The 27,418-nt window shown below is 38.0% G+C and overlaps 2 protein-coding genes across 4 annotated transcripts in view; both read left to right on the forward strand.

Moving 5' to 3' along the window:
* Nucleotides 1-12,359, forward strand: LOC149083047 (uncharacterized). The gene is made up of 5 exons (XM_089236782.1): nucleotides 1-550; nucleotides 787-1,443; nucleotides 1,801-2,644; nucleotides 2,987-3,432; nucleotides 12,295-12,359. The coding sequence occupies exons 1-5, from the start codon at nucleotides 1-3 to the stop codon at nucleotides 12,357-12,359; spliced, it is 2,562 nt and encodes an 853-aa protein (XP_089092908.1).
* Nucleotides 11,718-27,418, forward strand: part of Hrs (Hepatocyte growth factor regulated tyrosine kinase substrate) — a 24,473-nt gene continuing 8,772 nt past the window's right edge. Inside the window, exons 1-12 of one of the 3 annotated variants that reach the window (XM_089236159.1) lie at nucleotides 11,718-11,884; nucleotides 15,501-15,568; nucleotides 17,989-18,073; nucleotides 20,418-20,493; nucleotides 20,711-20,803; nucleotides 20,907-21,030; nucleotides 22,097-22,170; nucleotides 23,629-23,753; nucleotides 25,315-25,369; nucleotides 26,436-26,552; nucleotides 26,654-26,707; nucleotides 27,038-27,274. In XM_089236159.1, the coding sequence (XP_089092285.1) occupies nucleotides 15,520-15,568; nucleotides 17,989-18,073; nucleotides 20,418-20,493; nucleotides 20,711-20,803; nucleotides 20,907-21,030; nucleotides 22,097-22,170; nucleotides 23,629-23,753; nucleotides 25,315-25,369; nucleotides 26,436-26,552; nucleotides 26,654-26,707; nucleotides 27,038-27,274 (1,089 nt within the window). In that variant the 5' untranslated portion in view covers nucleotides 11,718-11,884; nucleotides 15,501-15,519. Of the gene's footprint in view, nucleotides 11,885-15,500; nucleotides 15,569-17,988; nucleotides 18,074-20,417; nucleotides 20,494-20,710; nucleotides 20,804-20,906; nucleotides 21,031-22,048; nucleotides 22,171-23,628; nucleotides 23,754-25,314; nucleotides 25,370-26,435; nucleotides 26,553-26,653; nucleotides 26,708-27,037; nucleotides 27,275-27,418 lie in introns of all 3 variants that reach the window. The other 2 variants (XM_089236157.1, XM_089236158.1) reach the window with 2 other exon arrangements.

Below are 27,418 nucleotides of genomic sequence, written 5' to 3' on the forward strand. Positions count from 1 at the left end.
ATGTGTGAAAGCACTTTCGCTCTCGCTGTTCCGAAACCGATAACCGAATCTGTCACAAAGTACAACTATGTTGTCGCGAATCTGCCTCCGGAAAGTGCGGCTCTTGTCCGGGACATTCTCGTTAATCCGCCGGCCACGGATCCGTATGAAAGGCTGAAATCGGAACTGATTAAACGGTCGAGCGAGTCGTCGTCCACTCAACTTCGAAAGCTCTTAACATGCGGGTCATTGGGAGATCGGAAACCATCCGACATTCTCCGCGAATTGCGACGACGAGCGGAATCGCATTCTGTCTCCGAAGAATTGCTGATGGAGCTTTTTCTCCAACACTTACCGGCATCAACTCAGTCCATTCTCGCTGCTGTCACTCCACTCGTTCTCGAGAAAGCTGCTCAACTCGCCGACAAAATTCATGAAGTGAACCCTCAGCATGTTGACGCAGTTGAGAAACCGCAACAGCCGGATTCCGTCGCGCAACTTCGGGACGAAGTGGCTCAGTTACGCCGCGAGTTGAAAAACGTCCTGCGTTCGCGTAGCAACTCTCGCCAACGTACCTCACGTGCGCGCAGTCCGCATCCACGATCGGAAAACTGCTGGTATCACAACAAATTCGGCAACAACGCCAAAAAGTGCGTGTCGCCGTGCAAGTTTCAAAAAAACGGGGCGGGCGAGGAGTAATCGCGACATGCTCCTTGCCACAGGCATCTCGTCGCCTTTTTACCATGGACAGAAATTCCAAAATTCGATTCCTGATTGACACTGGATCCGATGTTTCTATCCTTCCAGCATCACCATCACAACGACGCCGCGACGCCACTATGAAGCTCTCTGCTGCTAATGCTTCATCCATTAGTGTTTATGGTCAAAAGAGGGTGACATTAGATTTCAATCTCCGTCGTAATTTCACTTGGACTTTCCTACTGGCTAATGTTTCCACACCCATCATTGGGGCAGACTTTCTGTTCAACTTTGATCTTGTTCCGGATCTCCGACGACGATGTTTGCTGGATAGGACAACAAAACTCAATACTGACTGTGATCTTCACATTGCAGAAGTTCACTCAATCAAACTCATCGAAGGTGACACCATCTACCACAGCCTTCTCAGCAAGTTTCCCGACATCATCAAACCACCACAACCAGGACAACCTGTGAAACACTCTGTCGTGCATCATATCGAGACTGTTGGTCCACCTGTGCATGCCAAACCAAGACGTCTAGCTCCTGATCGATTGAAAATCGTGAAGCAAGAATTTCAGCAGATGCTTGACCTTGGCCATTTACGACCATCGAACAGCTGCTACGCATCACCTCTGCACTTGGTCCCAAAAAAGGACAGTGATGAATGGCGTCCAGTTGGTGATTACCGAGCTTTAAATGCACAGACTGTGAAAGACCGGTACAGTGTTCCAAATGTTCTGGACTTTACATCTGAATTGCATGGTAGTAAAATCTTTTCCCATATAGATCTCATTAGGGCCTATCATCAGATTCCTATACATCCGGAAGATGTCCATAAAAGTGCTATTATCACACCGTTTGGGTTATTCGAGAGCACTCGAATGCAATTTGGCCTTTGCAACGCTGCAGCCACATTCCAAAGGTTTATTGACGAGGTCACTCGTGGACTTCCATTTGTATATGCCTTTGTTGATGACATACTGGTAGCCTCGAAATCACCAGAAGAGCACATCGAACATCTAAGGTTGTTATTCGAACGTCTGCAAATATATGGCCTCAGCATCAAGCCCTCTAAATGTGTATTTGGTGTTTCATCAATTGAATTTTTGGGTTACCAAGTTTCTGGATCTGGCATCGAGCCTTTAACAGATCGTGTTGATTGCATCCTGAACTTTCCTAAGCCAAACACCATCACTCAATTACGACGTTTTCTTGGTCTCTTCAACTTTTATCGTCGTTTTGTGCCCAGAGCTGCACACATCTTAACACCTCTACACAAGTTTTTGGAGGGAATAAAAAACAAAAAGAAATCCAAAAGAGCTACTCAAACCAAGCCAGCTGATATCCTTCAGTGGACTGATCCAGCCGAGCAAGCATTCATCGATGCGAAGCAAGCTTTAGCGGGTGCAACATTACTTCACCATCCAATTCCTGGTGCCAAGCTAAGTCTATGGGTTGATGCCAGTGATTTAGCAGTCGGTGGTTCGCTAATGCAATCAAATGGAAAAGGATGGGAACCCATTGCATTCCTGTCCATGAAACTGACAAAGAGTCAACAGAAGTTCTCCACTTACGACCGAGAACTGTTAGCAATGTACACTGCTGTCAAAAGATTCCGGCACATGCTAGACGGCCGTGAGTTCATAATTTTCACCGATCAGAAACCTCTCGTCTTCGCCTTCAAGCAAAATCCTGATAAATGCAGCCCACGTCAATGGCGACACCTTGACTTCATCTCGCAATTCAGCACTGATGTTCGTCATACTAAAGGTGCAGATAATGTGGTAGCTGACGCTCTTTCAAGAATAGAAATCAACTCTATTTCCAAATCACCATTCCTGGATTTTGACCTTTTTGCAACTGCTCAACGAGAGGATCCTGAATTAAAACAGTTACAGCAAGACAACTCTAATTCACTGACTTTCAAATCAATGCCAAGTCCATTTGCCGCAACAGAACTGGTGTGTGATGTGTCTACAGGCTCACCAAGACCATTTGTTCCAGCGAGCTTCCGCAAGACTATTTTTCATCATTTCCACAATCTTGCTCATGCAGGTGTAACATCATCTACTCAGCTAATATCTGCAAGATACGTTTGGCCTAACATGAGAAGGAACATCAAAGATTGGGTAAAGTGTTGCAATGAGTGCCAACGCTCAAAGGTTCATAAGCATACCAAAACACCTTTAGGCACCTTTGCAACACCCGATGCAAGATTTTCTCATATTCATATCGATCTGGTTGGACCTCTGCCTCCTTCAGAAGGAAAGACATACTGCTTAACAGTAATTGATCGCTACACCAGATGGCCGGAAGTCATACCTGTAGCAGACATCACAGCAGACACAGTTTGTCGTGCCTTGTTCGATGGTTGGATTTGCCGTTATGGATGTCCATCAACCATAACAACCGATCAAGGACGGCAGTTCGAATCATCGCTCTTCAGAGAACTGATCAACCTGCTTGGCACTAGCAGGATTCGTACCACTGCTTACCATCCACAGGCCAATGGCATGGTCGAACGGTTCCACCGTGTCTTAAAAAGCTCATTGAAGGCACATGAGAATCCAAAGTGGACCGTCACATTGCCAGCCATCTTACTTGGTCTCAGGGCAGCCGTCAAGCCGGATATCAAAGCCTCTAGTGCAGAGTTAGTTTTTGGTACATCTTTGAGATTACCTGCAGATCTCTGCACGGATACACCCGGTCAGCTCTCATCAACATACACATACGTACAACAGCTCAGAGAGCGTATGAATAGTATCAAACCATGCAAAACATCACCTCATGGTCAATCCAAAATTTATGTGCATCCTCAACTGCAAACTTGCTCACATGTGTTTCTTCGAATTGACAAGATCACACCACCTTTGACACAACCATATACTGGACCCCATGAAGTGATTTCTCGTAATGAAAAAAATATCACTTTAAATGTAAATGGGAGAAAGACCTGTGTTTCACTTGACAGAGTGAAACCCGCATTTATCTTTAACGATGTCTGTGTGGAACTTGACAAAAACAAGCTCGAAGAAAAGAAAAATGACACTGTGCCAGTACAACCATATGTCACTAGGTCTGGCAGAAAAGTCAAATTCAGTCCTAGGCTGATAACCAAAATTAATTTTGTTTCGAATTGTGCATCATAATATTTTTTTGCATCATATTTTTTTTTAAGTGTATACTTATTGCACATGATTTCCTGCATCATTGTATTATGTCTTGCACACCTATTATTCTGCATCTTATGATTAATTTTTTGTATCACATTTTCATTTTGTATCTCATTTATCGTTCTCTCACCATGTTCCTTCACTGGGGGGAAACTCATGTGGTGAGATTCGATTTGTATTTTATCTCACAGATGGCGGCACTTGTAAAGCCGATGCCATTGGATTGTCGCGCGGGAAATCGCAGGAAAAGCGACCGAACCATCAAGAGCTTAACATGTCGCTCCGTAGATTTTTTATTTCGTCTTATGTTTCGTGTTGTAAATAAATAATTATTTTAAGAAATTAATCAATTATCCTGATCCATCATTTTATCCAAATCACGCAACCTCATAACCCAAAGTATTGGGTTATGAGGTTGCGTGATTTGGATAAAATGATGGATTCAGGATAATTGATTAATTTCTTAAAATAATTATTTATTTACAACACGAAACATAAGACGAAATAAAAAAATCTACGGAGCGACATGTTAAGCTCTTGATGGTTCGATCGCTTCTCCTGCGATTTCCCGCGCGACAATCCAATGGCATCGGCTTTACAAGTGCCGCCATCTGTGAGATAAAATACAAATCGAATCTCACCACAACTTGAATATGGCAAGTGAGTCGTTCACCCTGAACAAAAACTTTACCAATCCCTAATCCGAGTAGGAGAATAGAGGGGGTTATAATAGAGGAGTTTCTAACTGACGGCCAGGAGTTCTCTTTCTGCCCAGACGCCAAGAAGCAACACATTCACGGAAGCCCACGGACTACCCGCCTTTCGCTGCCACCCTACAAGGAATCGCTCTTTTAAACCTATGCATGTTACTTCCAAAGCCCGAAGTGCGGACAATTCACGAAGTTGCCGAGAGTCTTGGACAAAGTTCGATGTGCTGATGAACCGGTGAGCACCAAATTATTATTACTTTTTTCATCTTAAACGTGTGATACATGTCAGTGCATTGGATTAGCTCCATGTGGTGAGAGGAAAAAAAAGGATAAATTTGAGGGGAAAACACTTTTAAAATAATAATACATGCAGGCATACTTATCTTTCTGACAAATTTTGAACAAAAAAATATTACCGCATCGTGACTGCGGTTTGATGGGTTGCCAGGGCTAACGTGAACACATTGTAATCATTACAAAATAATAATAATAATAATAATAAGTCGTAGCGTTCCGCCCTTCGGGGCATACGCTGGAGTTCTGACGATCAACGTTACACGTAAACGAACCAATCACGATCAGGCTCTGTCGCACCAGTGATGTAAGCTCTGTATCCCCTGAGGGCACGGTCACGGAAAAAAACTCCAGCAGGCAGTCCGGCCGGGTAAGTGAGGGAACAGGAGGAGGAGAAAGAAAAAAAAGATAAAATAAAATAACAGAAAAATAGCATAAAGAAATAATAAATAAGAAAATAATGTTGGGCTAGCTGTGGGCTCTTGGCCTCTTTTTTGGTGCAGCTAGTAGGCTTTTAGCCTCTGTTCCTCTTTCGCCGTATGGTAGAGGCGGTTCACGGGCTCTCGGCCTCGTTTGATGTTATGTCATGTGGGCTTGTGTGTGTGTGTGTCAACTGTTTTATTGGGCTAATGAAGCTGCGAAACAATTTTTTTTTATTACTTTGTCCATAGAATAATTGACAAATAATTTTTAATTTAATTTGGGACAAATGTGTCATTGTTTTAACAGAATTTTGTTTTTGTTTTTTGAGAAACTAGTTGGTATGAAACATTTACTTCTTAAGTAAGGGCATGTGAGGTGTCAAAAGGGTAAGTGTAGCCACATATTTTAATCTACATTTATAAATACCACAGATGCTATAAAAAAAGTGATGTTAATTAGATACTTTTTCCTCCATAAGAATTTTTTCACATATATGTCTAATGATAAATAATCTACATATTGAATACAAAGTATGTAGGTACAAAAATCCTGAAGAAATTTTAAAAAATACACTACCAGAAACAAACATCTTTAGAAAGCAATACAGTTTGAACATAAACACTAATACATAAAAGAAACGTATTCTGAAGATAAATTATGGTTTTTTGCAGACATTCTCGTTAGATACGAATTTTAGCAATTGTTTTCGTTGGTTTCCGTAAAACGGCTGGTATGTGCTGAAATTGGAATAAAGGAAACGTAATAACTTAAAACAGAAACTCCTACTTTACTTTCATCATTTACAAAACGAGACGCACCCACGAACGTGTGCGCGCGCGCGGGCACACACACACACACACACACACACACACATACACACACTAAAAAGGGAATTATTTGAAGAGAAAATGAATACAAGATGAAATTTTATGAGAGTGAAATAGAACCTATATGCAGGGGGTCATCGTCAGGGAGGACCCCATGCATGGTTCGAAAAGAGTAGGAACCCTTGTTCCCCGATTCCTGCCTTCTCGAAGAACTTGTTAGATGAAAAAATGACGATGAAAAAATGTTTTGAAGAAAAACAATACTATAAAAAAATACACTCATGTCCATAAATTAGTTGCTCCGGCAAATAAAGGTTCAGAAACAAAATAAACGTTACTTATTCATAAAGCCCATTTATTAAACAAATGATAAAGAACAAAAACGATGGTGTATGTATGATACCATTCTTAAAAACTACGATTTTCGCTCCCTGGAGCAATTGTAAAAAATATCCCCTTTACAAAAACTTACTATTACATGGTTGGTATGATGGTTTATACATTGTATGTCTCCCATGCGATGAAATACAGTCCGTACAACGCCTAGGCATGCTGAGTATCAAATTATCGATCTGATCTTGGGGAAGATCACTCCACTCAGCAAGCAATGCTCTCCGAAGTTCCGGTACACATGTAGGAGGTGGTTGACGGGCTGCAACTCGTCGGCCAAGCATGTCCCACACATGCTCTACCGGATTCAAGTCAGGTGAGAACGCTGGTCATTCCATACGGGTTATATCCTCAGATTCAAGGCATTCGTTTACGATGTTTGCTCGGTGAGGACGGGCGTTGTCATCCATAAACACGAATTCTGCACCCATGGCACCCCTAATCAAACGTACATGTTGTTCCAGAATGATGTCCCGATAAATTTGGGCTTTCGTGGTTCCGGTTTGAACATGCAGATCTGTTCTGGAACCCAGTATAATTCCACCCCAAACGAGCAATGCTGCACCACCGTAACGGTGTCGTTCAATGATGTTGTCTTGGTGGTAACGGGTACCTGGCGTTCTCCATATGAAAGTCCGACGTGAATCAGACTGCAAGCTAAACCTGGACTCGTCGGAAAACATCACACAAGCCCACTGTGACGATGTCCACATTGCATGTTCTCTACTCCCGGCTAATCGCTGCCGACAGTGAGTTGCCGTGAGCGGAACACATCTGACAGGCCTGCGAGCATATAGTCCAATATCTCCCAAACGTCTGTACACAGTTGCCTTGAAACTGTGGTTTGACGCTGTGCTCCGTCTGCTTCTTTTGGCAGTTACTGCCAAATACCGGTCTTCATTCGGCGTTGTAACTCGGGGGCGACCTGTACTGCAACGTCTACTGACATTTCCGTTATCTTGGAATCGTTGCCAAAGCCTAGAGATGACACTTTGGGCAATTCCAAGTTCCTCGGATACTTCCATCTGAGTACGCCCACATTACAGGCGGCCGGTAATTCTACCACGTAAAAAATCATGCACATGCGTCCTCTGTGTCATAACTATTCGTTTATGGCACTGAGCGCCTTACAGAACTCTTGTGAACAATTTCACTTCTTTGCCACCATTCCTTACATACCCCCCTCTTACACTCTCGTCATTGTGACGTACTATCGGCATCAACTGGTGGCTTCCTGAAATTTGCATATCATTCTTGCAGATGTGTGTGATAATTCTACAGGTGAAATTTTTACTTTAGATTTCGATTTCCGTGTGATTCTGAATTATCCTTAATTTATGGACATGAGTGTATATACAGAAGATTCAGATTATAAGCAAGGTGAAGCATGAGAAAAACATATACAAAGTTACAAGAATACAGAAATTGCGGGGGGGGGGGGGGTTCAATCCCGGACCTGTTTGGTATATATGCAAAATCTGGCGACGATCGGTCTAAAACTGTAGATTTGTATAAAGAGCATACATACATACATTCACATTTATATATGAAATGTGTGTATGGCCACTCGCCGACTTAATTTCCCGTTAGTCGAATGATTTCTACGTCAGAAATTCGAATTTAAACGATTTAAATAACTTAATTCGAATCAAAGGACTAACTTTGGTATATTGAGATGAAAAAGTGGACATAGAGCTAATCAGTGTGCTGCTACACCTCAGGGTGCTACGAAATTGACCTAATAGATGTGCCGCGAGACATCTTGAGAATAACGTTACATTGAAAATACCAATTACATCAGTAATTTCTAACGGTGCGCCTCGTGGAACTTCAGTGCGCCTAGAGATCGTGCTATCCCCTGCAGCTGAGTCTTCAATTACATTCCAGGTATTCAAAATTAAATTAGGAGTTGGACTGTAAAATTCCGCTTTCTATACGGAAGGGGGGGGGGGGGAAGGAATACTGTATAAAGAAAGAAAGTCTGTAACCACACACGCATACACAAATCTGACAAGATATCTCTATTATCGAAGAAATAGCCTGAAAAAATATAGCCCCGAGTAAAAGTGAAGAAGGATTTGATCGCTCGGAGCACGACTAGATTATCTTGGTCGCTCAAAGTTCGGAACACTCAAAGCATGGTCGCACAGGTGTAGTCTTCTGAAGTTGGTTTACCTGCAGGTTCCCAACTTCGAGGCACGAATGTGAGCCGATCTTCCCGTTGGAAAGTCTCGCCACAGAGACCAACAGGCTAACAACAATGCAATTACTCAATCATTACACTTCACTCACAATTATAGAAATTGATGGCAGATGACAGCACTACACATAACTAAAGCATTACGCAGAAACAAACTTCGCGTTAGGTTCACAACACGTATACGCACATTCCAACATGTACCTATTAGAAGTTCCGCAGAGGAATGTGGACGAGGTGTATTTATGGTTTAGTAGTGGTCGCACAGAGCACAACACCGTTCTTTTTCTGCCGCACGCACTGGCGAAATAGAACCTGTCCCAGATGTTTTACAATAATACAGTCGAATCCCGTTATAACGAACTCCAAGAGACCGGAGAAATCAATTCGTTATAACGAAATTTCGTTATAAAAGGAACTCCAGGTTTTAGAATTTTTCCTATGTGAACAAACTTATCTAGGGGATTAGAAAAGTGTTCGCTAAAACGAGATTTTCACTATAACGGTATTCGTTAAAACGGGATTCGACTGTATATGTCATGGGACCTCACAGTATAATCGTGGATGTCCTCTATAAATATTATTTTATTAGTACAGTTAAATCCCGTTTTAACGAATACCGTTATAGCGAAAATCTCGTTTCAACGAACACTTTTCTAATCCCCAGATAAGTTTTCATAGGATCAATGCAAACACCGGGAATTCCTTTGCAACGAAATTTCGTTAAAGTGAAGTGATTTCTCCGGTCTCTTAGAATTCGTTATAACGGGTTTCGACTCAGGGCCGTCATTTCAACTTTTCCAGGGGGGGGGGGGGGAGGGAGCAAAGAACATGTACTCAATATATGTATATATTTGTATATACACTGCTGGCCACCCAAATTGCAACACCAAGAAAGACAAGAGATATCGCAACAATATTTATTTTGTAGATAACATGTTGACCAAGCATCAAATGATTAAATTTATAGACTTCTGTGAAGTGTGGTTCCTGCCAAAATCAGTAGCCAGAGTAGCCACCATTGTTGGAGATCACCGCTGCCACACGCCTCGGCATTGATTCAAAGAGACTTTGGATGTGTTCTTGGGGTACAGCAGACCAAGCAGCTTCCACGCGTTGCCAAAGTTGATCTGGTGTGGCAGCTGGGGATGTAATCTGGGTCGATCGTTGAGCAACCATGGACCACATGTTTTCTATCGGCGAAAGATCCGGAGAGCGAGCTGGCCAGGGAAGCAATTCAATCTGGCGATTGACGAAGAACTTTTGGACAATGCGTGCCATGTGTGGTCGCGCATTATCCTGTTGAAATATGGCTGTGGGCAAGCCCTGAAGGTAAGGAAGGACAACTGGCTCCAACACCTCGGAGTTGTAGCGCTGGCTTTTTAAAGTACCGGCGATGCGTACTAGAGGAGTGCGAGAGTGATATCCAATACCGCCCCATACCATAACACCCGGTGCAGGACCAGTGTGGCGGTGCATAACGCAGCTGTTCAGCATCCTCTCTCCACGGTGTCTCCAGACTCGAATCCGACCATCGTGGTGTTGCAGACAGAAGCGTGACTCGTCAGTAAAGACAATTTCATTCCATTGTGCCGTCCACATCCTTCTTTCATCGCACCATTGGCGGCGGAGACGTCTGTGGTTCTGCGTCAAGGGTAGACGAAGCAATGGACGTCTTGCGGACAGACCACTCTGCTGTAAACGGCGTCGAATGGTACGCGCAGACACTGGATGATGCGGTACAGACTGAATTTGCTGTGCTATGGTTCGTGATGTGGCTGAGCGATCCGTCACTGCCATACGCACAATACGCCTGTCATCACGTGAAGTGGTGCACTGAGGTGGATGCGATCGAACACGTCGGTCCGTCGTACCCTCCTGCATCCAACGATCACATATCCGCATTACAGTTGTTTGGTTTCGTCCAACACGACTACCGATTTCCCTGAAAGATAATCCACAATCTCGGTAGGCCACTATCCTTCCTCTGTCGAACTCGGATACTTGATCAAAAGATGATCGCTGTTTTCTACGAGGCATAATTGATCGTTTTTTTGAAAAAACCACAAGAAAAACACAATTGCCGTACTTCAAATCGTCGAAATTTCCAAGCCTTAAATAGCGCTTTGAAGTGGCGCCACAGGCGCGCGTGATGTGCGTCTGCGCTGAAATTCTAATCATTTGCATATCTCACCTCTGCTAATACATGTTGTAAATTTCATATTATTTGCATGTTTCCTTCAGGGTGTTGCATTTACGGTGGCCAGCAGTGTACATACGATTTTTAGTGTATTTTCAGAAGCCAAGGAGGCAACGCCCCCCCCCCCCAAATGACGGACCTGTTTCGACTATACATCGCATAGTTCTTATTTACAAAGCTCTGAGCGTTTTTGGAGAATTATGTTATTTAGAGAGAATTATTTCTTCAAAAAAGCTACGTGAAAATAATAATAATTATGACATTTTTATTCAGCAAAAAAAATATGTGATATGGTCACCATTGTGATAATAATATGGAATTGGTGCTGTCATCTGCTGACTGAAATTCAGAACTCTGCAGACAATATGGAACTTCTGTTCGCGCTGCCATCTAGTGATACTTATAAGTACTTTTAAGTTTCATCGAATATTCGATAGATGGCAATAACGATTGTAGCTTTTATCAGTTATTGTCTTATTCGTGCTTTATTGGTCATTTATAACGAATTAAACCATGTAAAAGTAATTTTTCTGATAACTAACAGATTAACTAGCAATTTAACTACCAAATTTGGAGTTAAATTCAGCGATGTCCCTTATTTATGTCAATTCAGTATGGTCATCTCATTAATACATCCGAAAATTTTTTTTCCTATATCTTTTGAATTTAAAACTGCAATTTAAGATAATAAATAGTAGCTAATGAATTCACTCTCTTTTTTTTAATCGAGTATTTTTCTTTCAATCGATCATCATAAGTAACAATAAGTTTCGTGAGTGGCGGAGAAAGCACACGTAGAGCAAGCCCAAGTCATGCATCTGGTACATTGATTGTGATAACCAGTCATAGATTGATGACTAATCTGTGTGTGTAATCTTTTTTTTTTTCATTTTTTCGCAGTTCATCATTATTTTGTTTTTGTAACGTCATAGAGAAGTTGTTTTTTTTCTTCTTGGACTGAGCGCATAGTAACAATCATTATCCGCCAGGTCATTCTTCATCATTATTATCATTAATTATATATAATTCTGCATTTAAATTGATTTGTTTTTATCATATGTTAATTACTCTTTATCATGAAGTCTAATCTAAAATCTTCAGTCAAAACAAATGTATTTGTAGTTTGAATTGCAAGTTTATAAATTAATGGAGTGTATTCCATTCTTTTGTATTAATAGCGAATGAAAAACATGTACAACCCACTTTTGTAATGTATGCTCTCTCTAGTACAACCAAATATATATAATTGTAGTAAATTGCACTCACTGTCCATGGGATGTGAAATGCTAATATTGTCATGTGCTATGCTCGTTATGTGTTGTTCTCTATGCTGTTGATTAGTTTTCGTGATCTGTACACACCTGTGCTGTAGTATTGGTGCAGTGTCAAATCATTTAAGCTGTAAATGCTCAACCCATGGCCGGCGGGCCAAACGCAGCTGTCGTGCTCATCCGGTGTGGCTAATGACCTCAAATCTAATTTCGTGAAGATGAATAGAGCGCCGCATTTCCAGATCGCTCGAGTGACCTGTATGGTATTCACAGATCACTCAAGTGATTTCGGGAGCAGTTTCGCAACACTGAAGTGGCCTGTGGTGCGATGTCGGGTCAGTTAAATGTCTGGCAGCACATTCCCAGATCATTTCAGTGCCCTTCTGCATATTGATAGATCACCATAGCATATTCCTAGATCACCGTGGAGTGGCCTGTGGCACCGTTCCAGATTGCTCAAATGGCCTGTGACACATTTGTAAATCATTTAAATCACCCATAGTATGGTTCCAGATTACGCTTAAGTGATTTATGGCATGTTTATAGATCACTGCAGGACAATCTCTGATGAGGAGGCACATTCACTCGAGTTTGCCTAGGGCACATTTATAGATTGCCTAAGTAACCTGAGTGCTGTTTCAGATTACTTGGGCAGCTTGTAACTTGTTATCAAATCAATGAAGTGGCCCTCACTCTCCTGAAGGGGTTGAACACCCTAAATTTAGGCCATGTCCCTTCAACAATTCCTCTGTTTGCATATAACTTGGCTTTTCTAAACATATTTTTCATTATTTGTGGTTTTTTAAGTTGCGTGTTTATAAACTGTTTAGAAAAAATTGGAGGGAGGGGGGGTGATAGTGCCCATCATGAGAAGCAATATTTAAGATGTAACCAATGGTTGCAGTCTACTGTGACAAAAGAAAAGCATTATATGTCGAAATGTCCTAGACATGCTCTTCCATTTCTGGCATCTGCAGAATTTGTAGTTATCCCGTATCTATCTTTGCGAATGGGAGCCAGCCTGTTTCCCACTGCAGTCTTCTAGCAAAAGTAGAATGGTGTGGAATATGATGCCAGTATAATCTTTGGGTTTCAAATACGTTCCTACATGAATGACTGTACCTTAAATGCACATATCTGGCAATTCCTCATGCGTGTAATTGGCTTTTATGTAGTCATTTCGGACATTTTTATCATGGTAATGCAGTAAAACCCCTTTTAATGGACACTCCCTCAGATGTAGCCTCCCTCTTTCATGGCTAAATAATAATTTCCCCTTGTATAATAGAATTATGTATTTCAAACCACTGATTAACAGTCGCCCCTCTTTTACAGATGAATTTTTTTTTTCCCCACCGGTGTCTGCAAAAGAGATTTTACTGTAACCTGAAACGTTGAAGATGTACTGCTTTTTTAGAGAATCAAGTTTGCATCAGCTAGCTTTGACCTTGATCAGCCAATCAGCTGTAACTGCTGCTGTTTTTTCACTAGAAACTTGCATTTGCAAATGATTGATGGTTATGTTGTGGAGAATTTGTGTGTCTCCGGCAGTAAACAACAAAGGGCTCACTTGAGCTACAAAGCCGTGGACATAAATGTTGAATATTGTATATTTTTTCAATTTGTAACTTATTAAAAAAGAAAGTTACAAATTTAAAGTGTTTTGCATTTGTGTATGTAATACATTTATATATGTTCATAATAAAACACCAGACTCCGCCCAGTCCTGCATCCAGAGCAATGGCTAAAACTGACAATTGTTGATAGGGCCTGGGCGGTGCAAGGTATGAAATGGCATGAAATGCTCTGGCAGAGCAGAAATGATGTCAGGACTTGTGCTTGTTGAACTTGTTTTTATGTTTTGCTTTTCTGAAACTGAGTGGATTGTGATCATAAGTTCCATTGTGAATATTATTCTTCCTTATATATGGGTACTATCACCCCCCCCCCCCCTCCAATTTTGTTCCAAATATTTCACGAACGTGCAGGGTAAACACTATTGATGGCTCAATAATTACACACGTGATTCCTTGTCAAAAACTAATATGGAAAAGTGTTTTCATTTTTTTTTATTTGACCCATAATTATGGAATTTTCACTTTAAAAATTATGTCACTTACAAATCCTGCCAAATTCGCCAAAAGTACAACTTGGTATTTTTTGAAGCTGATAACAATGCTATAACCCCCACAGAAATATAAGAAGATAAATTTTCTAATCTTGTAGATAAATCTTAAGGTGTGCAAACCAGGGGTTCCCCTCCCCCTCTTTTATTTTTTTAAGTGATTGTCATACTCCAAAATAAAAATGTTATTTGCTTAAATGAAATTGCTTGACTGTTGTTCATTTGATTTGTCTAGTTTAAATGAATGTAGTATTGCTAATAATTTTGAGATTTTTTTTCCCCAGTTCCACTTTAGAAATTTTTAAAGATTCACGTCCATCATATTCAACCTAATTATTGACAGCAGTGTGGTGCTCCCCGAAGCATCAAGAGTGTTTAATACTCCTGTCTAATTTCATGCTCCCGAGCTCTTGATCAACACCTCATTTAAACAATATGTGAAAATTAAAAGCCGAGGATTACAATTATGCAAATTTCAGACATACTTATGTCGAAGTTGCTGTGAGTGTGTTCTTCGTTTAATGATGGGTGCTCTCCCGACCCAAGAAAGGTTGAAGACACCTGATTTACATGCTGTATCATGACTTTTGATTGTAATTCTGCAACACGATAAGCTTGTTGGATGTAATTGATCGCAGTTACAAATTGACATGATGTCTAACAAATAATTTCACATTTTTGCTGCATCGCATTAATGTTATGAGTGTGTATGAAACAATATTCAAAACTGTTTTAACGAACAGTAAAGAGATAATTCAAAATGTAAGAGCATCTCAAAGGGGGCCGGCAAAATTGGCAGTGCCTGGGGCAGCGAGAACCTGGAGTTCGTCTTGGCTAAGATCCTTGGGCAACCGCTCCCCTTAGGCACCGGCTCAGATTTTCTACGCCGGCCTGCCAAACATTTTTTCCCTAGAAGAAAGGCCAAGATAATACTTTAGACTTTCCCATACTCTGTGACATTTTCTAATGTTGGTAGCAATGGTTACATTTTATAAATTTTGCATCGTCTGTAGACCCCAATTTAGCCATCACTCATGAAAAATTTTAGGCGCCAATGGGATCTTTTAGTCACTATGACCACCTGTTGCCTGGCATTTATCAATCTCTGTTGGATATTGTACTTTGTTTAATGTATTGAATGTAAAGAAAATTTAATTTGTTAAATTTAATTGTGCAGTTTTTTACATGCATCTTCTTCTCTTTTTATAGATTTGTATTGTGAACAGAAATGGCTGGAATATTTGGTTGGTCTTCCACCCAGTTTGATAAACTTTTGGGTATGTTTTCCTATTGATGGTTTTCCCACGAAATTTGAAATTTATTTCTCAGTTATCAAGTGTGTAATTAGGCACCTTTTAGATGAAATCTTGAGCCACGAAATAAAATCCAATGAAGAAGTTATGCTGTCCTCGAAATGGCAAGACTGTACCAATGAGATGGTTAGAAAAGAGCAGTACTGTATATTGAAGCTCAGTGTGACTATGCACAGTGGTATATTTACGGGGGGGGGGGAGAGGCGGCTTAGCTGGTTATATCCCAGGGTGGATGGTTTTTCCTAGCTTGTTCAGGACTGCAGCCTTCGTGTTGGTAGGGGTGACACACTGATGTAATTTCCGAAATTGTTTAAATATGTGTTGTCCTGACTCCAATTTAGAAATCAAACATGTAAAATTTTAGGCGCTAATTCCAATTTTCTGGTTGCAATGGCAACCTGGCACCTAGAATTCATCAAGCCCTGATTTAGAGCATTTGCAAGCATGTGAATGGCCAACAGGGTAATCTTGAGAGCAACAGACTAGGTCAAAGAGCGATCAGAAGTGTGACCTAGAGCGGGTGGAAGCATGTAAAATGATCAAAAGGGTGATGTAGAGAGTATGTGAGTGACCAAATAGTGGCTTCAGACACAGGCATAATCACAGGAGTGGGGGGGGGGAGCCCAGCTGGCTATTGCTCGAGAAAGTGAATTTTAGGAATAAATGGTCAAGAAAACTAGAATAGAATGAGAAAAGGGTGATAATATTTTTTTGACCCACAGGTGGCAAAACAGTAAATATGCCTCTAACTATGCATCAAACATTTCCCTCCTAAATTATTGGTAACATAGCTGCCAAGTCTCCAAGATTTTCTGGGACGCTCCCTGATTTCTCTAGTCCATCTCCTGGACTCCCAAAAAATTCTTGTATTTTCCCCCTGAATTTCAACCATGATTTTTAAAAAATCCATACTTTTGGGTAGAGATGTGAGGATGTAAAAAATGGAGAATATTCATTTTTCTTTTAAATAATGAAATTTTATTTACTGATTTGAAATGCATATATTACCAAAAATACTGAACATAGACATTTAAGATTATGATTAGTCATGTAATATTAAATTAACTTTTTTTTACACGCCAAATTAAAGGTGCTTAATATGTCCACCTTGGGATGCATGGAATATGTCTATACGGTAGTAATATTCGTTGCAAACTTTTGCGAGCATGTTTGCATCCACTTCTTTTGTGCTTCTGTTATGCATATCTTCAGTTCGGCTAATGTAGCTGGAAGGGAAGGCACATAAACATAGTCTTTTATAAACCCCACAAGAAAAAATCGCACACTGTGAAGTCTGGTGATCTTGGAGGCCAGTGATGTTTAACTGAATCGTCTGGTCCCGTACGGCTGATCCATCGTGTAGGAATGCGATTGTTCAAAAATTCTTGAACGTCCAAGCTCCAGTGTGGTGGTGCCCGGTCCTGCTGGACAATGAAGTCATCCGAATTGGTTTCTAACTGTGGGAAAAGCCAATATTGACAAACACTGAAGTAGTGGCTGTTAGTGCTACCTGTCAGCAACTGTGTGAAACTCTAGATTTCCCTCTTTCTACCTATACATTATTTGATCAAAATGGATTAAAAGCTGAATAGTTATGATTTTTTTTAGATCAGATGATTGTTTTTGAAACACCCTGTATTATAAATTAATAGAGAATATTCTTATTGAAAATAATAAGAATTATTCTCAAGTTATTTATATAGAGATTGATTATTATAATGCATGTTATTACAAATATTCTTGAGAATACTTTCTGGAAGAACTACTGTTATAAATAACAAGAATATCCTCATTGAGGAGAATATTTGAGAATATTTCTCATGTTTGATAAGAATATTCACCAGTAATTTGTAAAAAAAATAGTCCTTCCAGAGAATATTTCCAATTATGTGTATTTCTCTATTATAAATAACAGGAGAATATTCTCATCAAGAATAATAATATTCCCAAGTTATTTATAATAGTAGTCCTTCCAGAGAATATTCTCAAATATTTTCCTTGTTGAGAACACATGTATATGCTTTGATCATGTCCAATTTCTGGCCCGATGGCAATTTTTTTGTTAATGTGGCTTTATTTGAGAGTAGTAATGACAGGTAATTTAACCTACTGGTTGTCAATGATTGGCGACTTAGTGATATTTGGTAATGGCTGGTACAATGCCACGCTTTTGCAAAAGGGGGATAATCCCTACAATTTTATTTCGAAGGTGAAAAATTTCCACATTGTTACTAAAAATTTCTTTTATACTTATTTTCATGTGGAATTTCGATCAGCGCAAAAACCTCTCTAATTCTCAAAAATAAATTCGCAAGCAGGTTTTATTTGATGGACTTTGTATGATATAAAGTTCTTAAATTTTATGTATATTTTTTCCTTTTCAGAAAAGGCTACTAGCCATCTTTTATTAGAGCCTGATTGGGATGCAATCTTGCAAATTTGTGATTGCATAAGACAAGGCGATGTTCAGTAAGTGTTTATTGTTGTTAAAAACTTTTTGTTTTTGCCTTCAATATTGTGGTAAAATTTTATGTGATAATAACTTAAGACATTAAAAGTGAATTTAAAAAATGGCATGTTTCAGAGTATCGTTATGAAATTTACATTTCAGTTGCTATGGTTTACATCGAATTAAGCCTTCAACAGACTAGCTGAATCCTTTGTTACTCTCTCAGATGCTTTTAATCTTCCTTAAGGAAACTGTGAATAAATAAAAGCTTCTGACTGCGCAGGTCTGGGTTTGAATCCCGGCTCGGGCATGGATGTCTACTAACATTAACCAATTCCTTGGACAGATCGTAAAAGATCTCTTGGGAATATGTGATGATCACATTATTAAAAAAAAATAAATTGCTACTGTCTACTGTAAATGGTAGCATTTGTCAGGACTTGTTGCAAATCATAAAAATTTTCAAGCTCTAGCCCAATTCTCAGGAGTCAGCAAAATAGTCCTACATAATGTTTTATAGACCTTTCTAGGAGATAATGACTCCCCCCCCCCTTCCCCACTCACGTTCAAAGAGACACTGCAATGGAACGTGAACGTTTTTTGTCATTTTTAGATGCCAATCAAGCAATCGCATACAGAGAATGTTAGTGTACTAAAGCGTATTTTGTAGTCTCCATGGCAACTTGATGCCTGAGATTTGCCCAGGCATATACAAATACAAAGGCAGTAATGGAAAAAATGCCCAATAAATTGGTTGCAAAAAGATGCCCATAAAAAATATGCACGTCTCCTACATTGCAAAAGAATTTCTTTGTTTTTTCTGTGAGGATATGTAAACTCTTATGGGCAATTGTCAATGGTTGTCTGAATTTCAGGTTTTGTAGAAAGTTGTCAAGGCTTCCGCTTATCCTACTTTTTTACCAAATCCTGTTCCTGTCAATAAAATTCATATCGCTATTTTTAAATGAAGAGGGAATCATATATCAATATCTTGGAAAATAATACGAACATAGTAGATTGCAATTAATGATTCTGCCAAAGCAAAAGTTGTATCAATATTTTTTTCATGTTATTTGGAGAGGGGGGTGTGTATGTCGGGCCATGTGGTTTATTAACTTTTCTTTTGCTTAGTTTGACCCTTTATAGGGCAGAAGACTATGGCACCGATTTTAATCTTTTTTCCCTTGTTCTATGTCAGTAGGTATATAAGATGTCTACTGTCGAAATTTTATGAATATTATTGATAATATGCAAATTATATGGGGTGGGAAATTATTATCCCACCACTATTTAGCACAACGTGCTACATCAAATCAGCGATGGAATAATAATTTCCCGCTTTGAATCTATAAGGAAAAATCAAGTGAATGAAACAAAATTTTGCTTAAAATCTAAGGGATATATGAAACTACCTTATTCTTTGGTATAAAACATTAAAAAAAAACGAATGCACAAATAATAATTAATGAATATGAAATTTGAAAACTGCAAAAAGCAGCAAATTAAACTATTCATAAAGCCACACATTTTTTACAAATCATATTGCTCCTTTTTTTCTTTGGCCTTTGTGCTGAAGTGCCTGTATTTATCAATACAAATTGGTGTATGTGATTCTACATCTGGAAGATACAATTTATTTTCGATCACAAGCCATCTATCAGTATTATTTCTCTTCTTACAAACTCCATGTAATGGTACGTAACCAAGGTGGTTTTTGCTGCAAAATGTGCATATCAATTTATTTGCTAAAAATCAAACAGAACCATAAATGACTTAGGGGGTTTCTAATGGTGATGAGCACTATTCCATATCATGATGCTTTGTGTATTACATTGTGTATTTTATTAAATTTTGTCTGCAAGCATCTCATAATCAGAAAAGTCTGAAGTTTACCCAGAATTCTCTCACTGCAGCCAATTCTCACCTTAGCAATTCTCGATCACTTTTAAGGAGCTCTCCTTTATTATTTTAATAAAACAATTTAAAAGTTTGTGAACTGAAATTCGGTTGTAATTGGTTTTTTGAAGAAAATTTTGAGAAACCTTTTTTTGAGTGCAAAGTTTAAATTGCTTGATAATTGGCAACAGAAGGTGAATGTGTATATGTTATGGCCAAAGTCTGAAGTTCAGTCACTCCTCAGAGTTTAGTCGGTTTCAGATAAAGATAAAGTCACTCCTCAGAGTGGTCAGTAACGTAGAAAAAAAGACTTGGTCAGTTTGAAAAGTGATAAACCTCTTCAATAACTACCTAAACTTCAGTATCCCCACCTGTATCTGTATCTCAATGTCACAATCCAGGTATTGATCATAATGTTTCTTTTTTTTATTCAAAGAGAATTTCTACTAACATGTGGTATTTTCGTAGGCCAAAATATGCCATTTCCTGTATCAAGAAGAAGCTGTATACACAAAATCCACATGTGGTCTTGTATACATTACAAGTAAGTTGGAGTGAAATTCAATACACTGTTCTATTTGTCATTCATTGTGCTGATTATTGCTCTACAATGGAACCTCCACAAGATACTTTTTCTTTAAATCTTAGTCCTAAGGAAGAGGCTTTTTTTTTAACTCGTACATAGTTTGAATTTCTTATAATAATGTAACTATGATATTTGGTTGGCGATATACATTAATATCTAGAATATTTATTGTTAGGTCTTGGAATCGATCGTCAAAAACTGTGGAGCACCAATTCATGCTGAAATAGCATCTAGGCCATTCATGGAAGAACTGAGAGATCTTGTAAAAGTATGATGGTGTTATCTTCTTTATTTCAATCACAACCATGGTTTTAATTTGCATTCGTCCCTTAATTGCTGTTGGATTTTCATTTCAATTTTTTTTTTTTCAGGCTACGACAAATGAAAACGTGAAAAATAGGATTTTGGAGCTTGTGCAAGCCTGGGCTCATGCTTTTAGGAACCAACCAAAATATCGATCAGTCCAGGATATATTCAATCTGTTGAGAATGGAAGGTAAGTATACTTTCTTTCTAAAGTTACATGTTTTCTCAAGTATTAAGTGAAAATTTATTTATAAACAAAATTCTAATACAAGGTTCCCAGTGATATGGAAAGTCAGGGAAAGTCAAATTGTCAGAAAATGGTCAGGGAAAATGTGAAATATTTCTCAAAAGTGAAGAAAAATTCATAATATTTGGGAAAAGTCGGCAAAAGCTGAGGGGGGGGGGAATTAAAAGGGGATATATTTTTTCATAGAAGATTATTATTTTCAGATCTGGAAGAGAAAAAAAATCTTAGCAACAATCTTTATCTATATTTTCCTCTGGATCCCCTGAAAAAAACTCAACTGAAAGTTCATTATGCATGAGTATGCATAATGTCTTAGCTGTTGAAGGGTGAGATTTTTCAAAAACTTGTCCCCTACATACACTCCGTTATACCTGCTCAGTTACACCTGTAAGTTTGGTGCATCCACACCATTTAGATATACCTGTACAGTTCAAGTTTTAGGAACCGGTTCTAAGTGTCTTGTTACTGGTCATTCTTGCAGATTTTTCATCCATCATGTTGGAACAATGGTTCTAAGTGTCTTGTTACTGGTCATTCTTGCAGATTTTTCATCCATCATGTTGGAACAATGTTTTAAATTCAGTGATCTCAGAGAGATTTCTAAGTAAACTGGCATTGTATGCAAGGGCATTATATACAATTCGATTTTGGAGGGGGGGGGGTGACGACAATATCTGAAAATTCTGTTTGTACTGTGCTTTTCAATAGTGTATTACCAAAAAATGTATAATTTGCAGTGATCTTGGACATTTTCGGATTATATATGCCTTGAATTATGGTCAGGGAAATGATCGAGTAGATTTTGCTGGGAACTCTGTAATAGACTTGTTTACAATTATAATAAACCTGCTTCCCCCTTAAATTAAATTACCTGTTACTGATAAGCTTTTTGTCTTGTCTATATATATTTGGCTTGGGAAACATACTAATGTTTCATAATTATGGTGCTGTGGTTATGCAGGTTACAAACTGCAAGTCTTAAAGGAGAGTGATGCTATGTTTTCTGCAGATACAGCCCCTGATTGGGCAGATGGAGATTGCTGTCACAGATGCAGAGTACAATTCTCCGTTGTTCAGCGAAAAGTAAGTTATCTGGAACTAGGGCATTAAAAACATTTATTTTGATTATGTTTTCTGAATTTTATCAGTGTATGTGAGCATTAGGTGTTCAATGTAATGAGCATTTTATATTTCAAAAGTATGGTAAAGCTTATACAGTTGCTGCTCATTATAAAAAACCTCTTTGTTCTACGGGAAATGGACATTATATTGGGAGGTTGTTATATTGAATGTTTTAACAAAAGTTATAAAATTATAAAAGTTATAATAAATATTATTTTAGTTAAATAGTTAAATTTTGATTAAATTTAACTATTCCACTTTTTCCAACTGTTGGAATTTCCCTTTCCTGTGTTCAACTACACAGAGAAGGAAACCCCCAACTCCTCTGTGCTTTCATTATTGAATTGTGACTTAATTTTGGTGAAGTACTCTTTGGAATATTCAATGATCATGTATTTTGGCTTTTTTGACATCAATTTTGCATCAACTTCTGCCAAAACTTTCAATTTGATATCTGAAGATATAGCACTATGTTTATTTATGTAATGAAACAGAATAGTAAGGGGGGGGGGGGAAGAAACATAAACATCATCATCCAGTCAACTCCTGTTTCCAGTGAATTTACTACCAAGCCACAGAGTTTTTCTTAGAAGTGACAAGGCTCTATGTTTTGTTCTTCAAGCATCAAAGGTCAGATACACTCAATGACAGAGTTTGTCCATTTGTTTGCTAAAAACGGGGGAGGTGCAGAGCTGAGTTTGGTTGTAGTAATAGATTGAATAATATTTATCAGTTATATTGGATAAAAAATAACATGGGGGAAATAGGAAAAAATTGGGGACCTGTCGTAACAGTTGTTATAACAAACATCAACTGCATGTAGCTAATTTTGTAAAAGAACTCTTCCATTTTCTTTTTATTGACGATGCATTGAATATTATTTCTTTGCTGAGAATATTTTGATGTTACAAAGTAGTAAAATCATTGCTAGATTTTGTGGCCGGCATGTTTTTTACGAAATATTCCTCTAGGCATTAATGATACAGCATTTCCTTGGATGTCTTTCCCTTTAATGAACTTGTTATTCAAATTCGTAAAATCGAGCAATGAGTGCATTTTGCAAAATGGAAACTGCTATAGTTTTCTTTTCAATCATGAGCTGTTTCACCTGAGAAATTGAATTCAGAGGTTGATTAAGGAGGTCCTGTTCAAAAAGTCTACTCAAGACCTTTTTAGAAGTCTTATTTCCAGAGCTTCGTTATTTTCTTGTATCAAAACATTTCCCATTATGTTTCCCTATTAAATAATGATATCGATTAATGATTGATGTTTCCCTATTTAATAACCATAATATGCTTATATTTTATGGTACTGATGAGGACATGCTAAGTAGGATGCACTAATATATTTAGTTGACTATAAATCTATACATTTTTATGACTTTTTATAGTTCTTTTAATATTTTTCTATCATCTTCAGCATCACTGCAGGAACTGTGGTCAGATTTTTTGCCAGAAATGTTCATCTCACAATGCACCCATTCCTCGTTTTGGAATTGAAAAAGAAGTCAGAGTATGTGATGCATGCTGGGAAAACCTTAGCAAGTGAGTGTGGCTTAATCAAAAGAATCCACTTTGCCTGAAACTATAGAAAATATTCATGTGATGAGAAGTAACATTTCATAACACACCGACAAATGTTTAGGCACTCATGGGTGCCGTTAGCTAGGTGAGAAAACACGTTCTGTCCCAGTGAAAAAATGTGGTCAGGGTGAAAGAGCAGTCATCAGTTTTGACATAGTTGTGGCAATACAAAGTCTGTATTGTTATTAAGAGTGAACTTGGTTTTTGGTCTCACTCAAACAATGAGACCAAAAACTAGAGTCCACTCTCAATAACAATACAGACTTTTTGGTAAAGATACAGCTGTCATACCTTTCAATCCATTTCTCTCTATGAAATTCAAGCAGACTTTTTGTCGTTTTCAAATGCAGGTCATCTACTTGCCACTTAAGAATTTTTGCCTTTGCCCCCCCAAAAGACTCCATCTCACCAACTAAACGATGGGTCATTCATTATATTCCCTGCGCAGATTGTCCCCAAGGCTACATTGGTCAAACCAAATGCTCTCTAAAATGCACATTAAGTGAACATAAGAGGTACGTTAAAAATCAAGAGGTCCATAAGTCCACAACAGCTCTACACTACTGGAGTGAAGATCAGAAATTCAATTTTCCAGAGGCTAAGGTGATCCAAAAAGTTTGATCACCATTTCTTTTAGACTTCTTTGAGGTTCCGCAAAGGAATATGGACGAGGTGCATGTGTGGTTTAGTAGTAGTAGACTTCTTTGAGGGTACTTACATATTACAAAGGCTTTTCAAGAACAACTAGTAAATGACACAAAATCAATGCCCTTCATTCCATTGTCCTACCACATTTTCATTTTGAAAAACATTTGAAGAATATTCAAAGGGGCCAAGCTGGACATATGACGTCACTAACAACAGAGGGCAACAACTATGATGTAAAAACTGATAATAAAAATACTGAAGTGAAGGAAACTGCTCCGACTGCTCTTTCATTCTAGCCATGTTTTTTCGTTAGGATAGAGCACGTTTTTCCACCTTGATAACAGCACCCATGAGTGACGAAACAACATATGTTGGTGTGTTATGTCATTTGTCTTCATCACGTTGTGAACATTTTCTATGAGTGTGGCTTGTTTCAATTCAAAACTTTACTGGCCACATACAAAGTAAAATAGAGTAAAACTCTACTAATGCCAACTAATTAAGACTAAGGCCTATTTGAGTCAATGAAAAACACTGATTAGCAGAGTTCATCTTTTAAACTTAGTGTTTTTTCAACAATGAAAGTTTGCATAGACCTAATAATTCCATATCATTGTGATCAAAACTTGATAGACTGTTATTGTTCCTTCTTCAGTACAATGAAACCTCAATTACCTTTTGCCATATCTTTCTTTCGTCACTTGTTCTCTCACTCAGAATGCAGGCCACTCATTAACTTTTTACAATCTTACCATTAAAGGCGATCTTGTCGGCCTGGTTATATGTAATTTGTGTATCAAATTAAAATTTTTCATTTATTTTCATCTTTTTTAATCATATTTTTTGTTTGTTAACAAAAAGCAATCTTTTTTAGGCCTGTTGCAAAACCACCGGGCAGTGCAGAATCTTCTCCAAAACATGCAGGAAAAGTTAGTATAAATGCAGATAAAATATTTTCATATTAGCTATAGTCTATTATTGTCTATATTTTTCTTTTTAATAGTGTTTTTTATTACTTTTATTTACTGACATTTTTTTTGGTTTAAAATTGAAATTCATTTTAAAGAATCGAGTGCAGTGAAAGTGAATTTATTAACCAGTCATCTGGCCACAGGGTTGGCAAGTTTTTGCCGCTGTGGAAAAAACCATGGTAAAAACCATCCAGGCAAAAATAGTTTTTGCCACATTTTTACCAGTGGCAAAAGTTCATAAAATTAAAAAATTGGATTTATCTGTTTTGAATTCTATAAATAAATGATCATAAAACCTCTTACATGTGAATTTTTTATAACAAATCTGGGTGATGCATATTTTATTTAGATATGTTTTCATATATTTTTGGTTGCTGAATATTCATTTTTATACCATGTAATTTGTAAGTTTCACATGTTTTTAAGTTTTTATATTGAAAAGAATATTTTCTGATCGAAAAATTAAGCTTGGTATGTATTGAGTAAAAGGAATAATTTTTGCATGGTTTTTCCATTTTTTACCACTGTCCCGGCAAAAATCAAAAACCCACCCTTTCTGGGTTAATTTCTGTTTCCCTTTTTTTGGAAGTTTGAAGCTAATGAAATATATTTTTTGCTTAAAGTTTTCAAGCTCCGCTCTTATCATGTATCCAGGGATTGGCCTTGGCAATATTATATGCTTCCTGGCAAATAGAGTAAAAATCACTTCCAAGTCATTTTGGTCAAGATAAATTTAATAATTGAAGTAATTAATAATTAGTACTAATTATGCTGAAAATCTGCATGGCATTCTATTTTGCCATAGCCAGATGACTGGTTAAATTTATTTTACAATGTTTGTTTTAGAACACAATTTTATTTGTGTAACTAGAAAACTTTCAGTGGCATAATTCTTTTAGAAATGTTTTTTTTTCTGCCACTTTCATTTCTCTCTCACAATGACAAACTAATTTCACTTTTTTAACTTTTCCATGATTTGGAGAGCTAGATTTCATCATTTTATTTTTATTTTTTGTAAAATCAGCCTGCAAGCAATCCATCGGCACCAGGAGGCAAAAGCGAGCAGGAATTGGAGGAAGAGGAGGAATTGCAATTGGCTTTGGCTCTTTCTCAAAGTGAAGCTGAAAGCAAGGAGAAAGAGGTAAGCATTTTCACCATTTAATGCATAAATTTTATATGTGGTGGTTAAAAATTTGCTTACCAAAAAATGTTTTCATAATTTTTCCCCCCATTTATTTCTAGCATAAACCTCAGATGAATAAATCACCTATTCATACAACCTATGGTCCCCCTGAAGTGAGTCATAAAGTATTTTTATTATTATCTTTTGTGGCATGAGGTGAATATTTATTATATCACCCTGTAAAGATTGATGGTTAAAAAAATTACATCCATAATCTTAAAATTCTTTAATGATTTTTATTTCAGAACATTTTTATTCAATTGAACGTATTGAAAATCACAATTTCATTCATTTTCCTTGGATCTTTCCTTTGAAAAATGAATATTTCTTAAAAGTTCATGCACAATTATTTTATACTCTACTTATTTTATTTGAACTAAAGTATATTGTTCATTTTGGGGAAGTGTTCATGGGTAACTGACTATAAAATGTCATGTTTCCAGGAAGTCAAAACTGTTGAACCATTGAAGAAAGGAATATTGGCACCCACTGATAGTGAATTGGATAGATACCTAAATAGATCATATTGGGAGCAAAGGCAGCAGCAGCGAAATGATTATGATGAAGATGAGGAGGATGTGCCTGCATCAGTTGAGAAGAGATCAAGCCCGATACCCAGTGCTCCAGTATCTACTGGGTTACCACCTGTGAATTCAAATTCTAATCTCAAAGTAGATGAGGTATTATTAGTTGTTATGCAATTCATTCATGGATAATTTTTTTCATATTTCTAACATGCATATGTCAAGATCATCATCCATTTGATTTTATGATAGCATTATCATCTACTGCAACATTATCTTCATCTTTGACTTTGACTGCTT

The sequence above is a fragment of the Pholcus phalangioides genome, unplaced genomic scaffold (genome assembly GCF_987345545.1).
Source record: "Pholcus phalangioides strain wild (caught in Gottingen) unplaced genomic scaffold, Ppha-v1.0 ptg000009l_1, whole genome shotgun sequence".
Taxonomy (NCBI): Eukaryota; Metazoa; Arthropoda; class Arachnida; order Araneae; family Pholcidae; genus Pholcus; species Pholcus phalangioides.

Coding starts and splice junctions, on each gene's coding strand:
- LOC149083047 (XM_089236782.1), top strand. CDS start 1: ATGTGTGAAAGCACTTTCGCTCTCGCTGTTCCGAAACCGATAACCGAA. Junction 1,444..1,800: donor CTTTACATCTGAATTGCATG/GTAGTAAAATCT, acceptor TGGGTTACCAAG/TTTCTGGATCTGGCATCGAG. Junction 3,433..12,294: donor CGTACAACAGCTCAGAGAGC/GTATGAATAGTA, acceptor AAATCATTTAAG/CTGTAAATGCTCAACCCATG.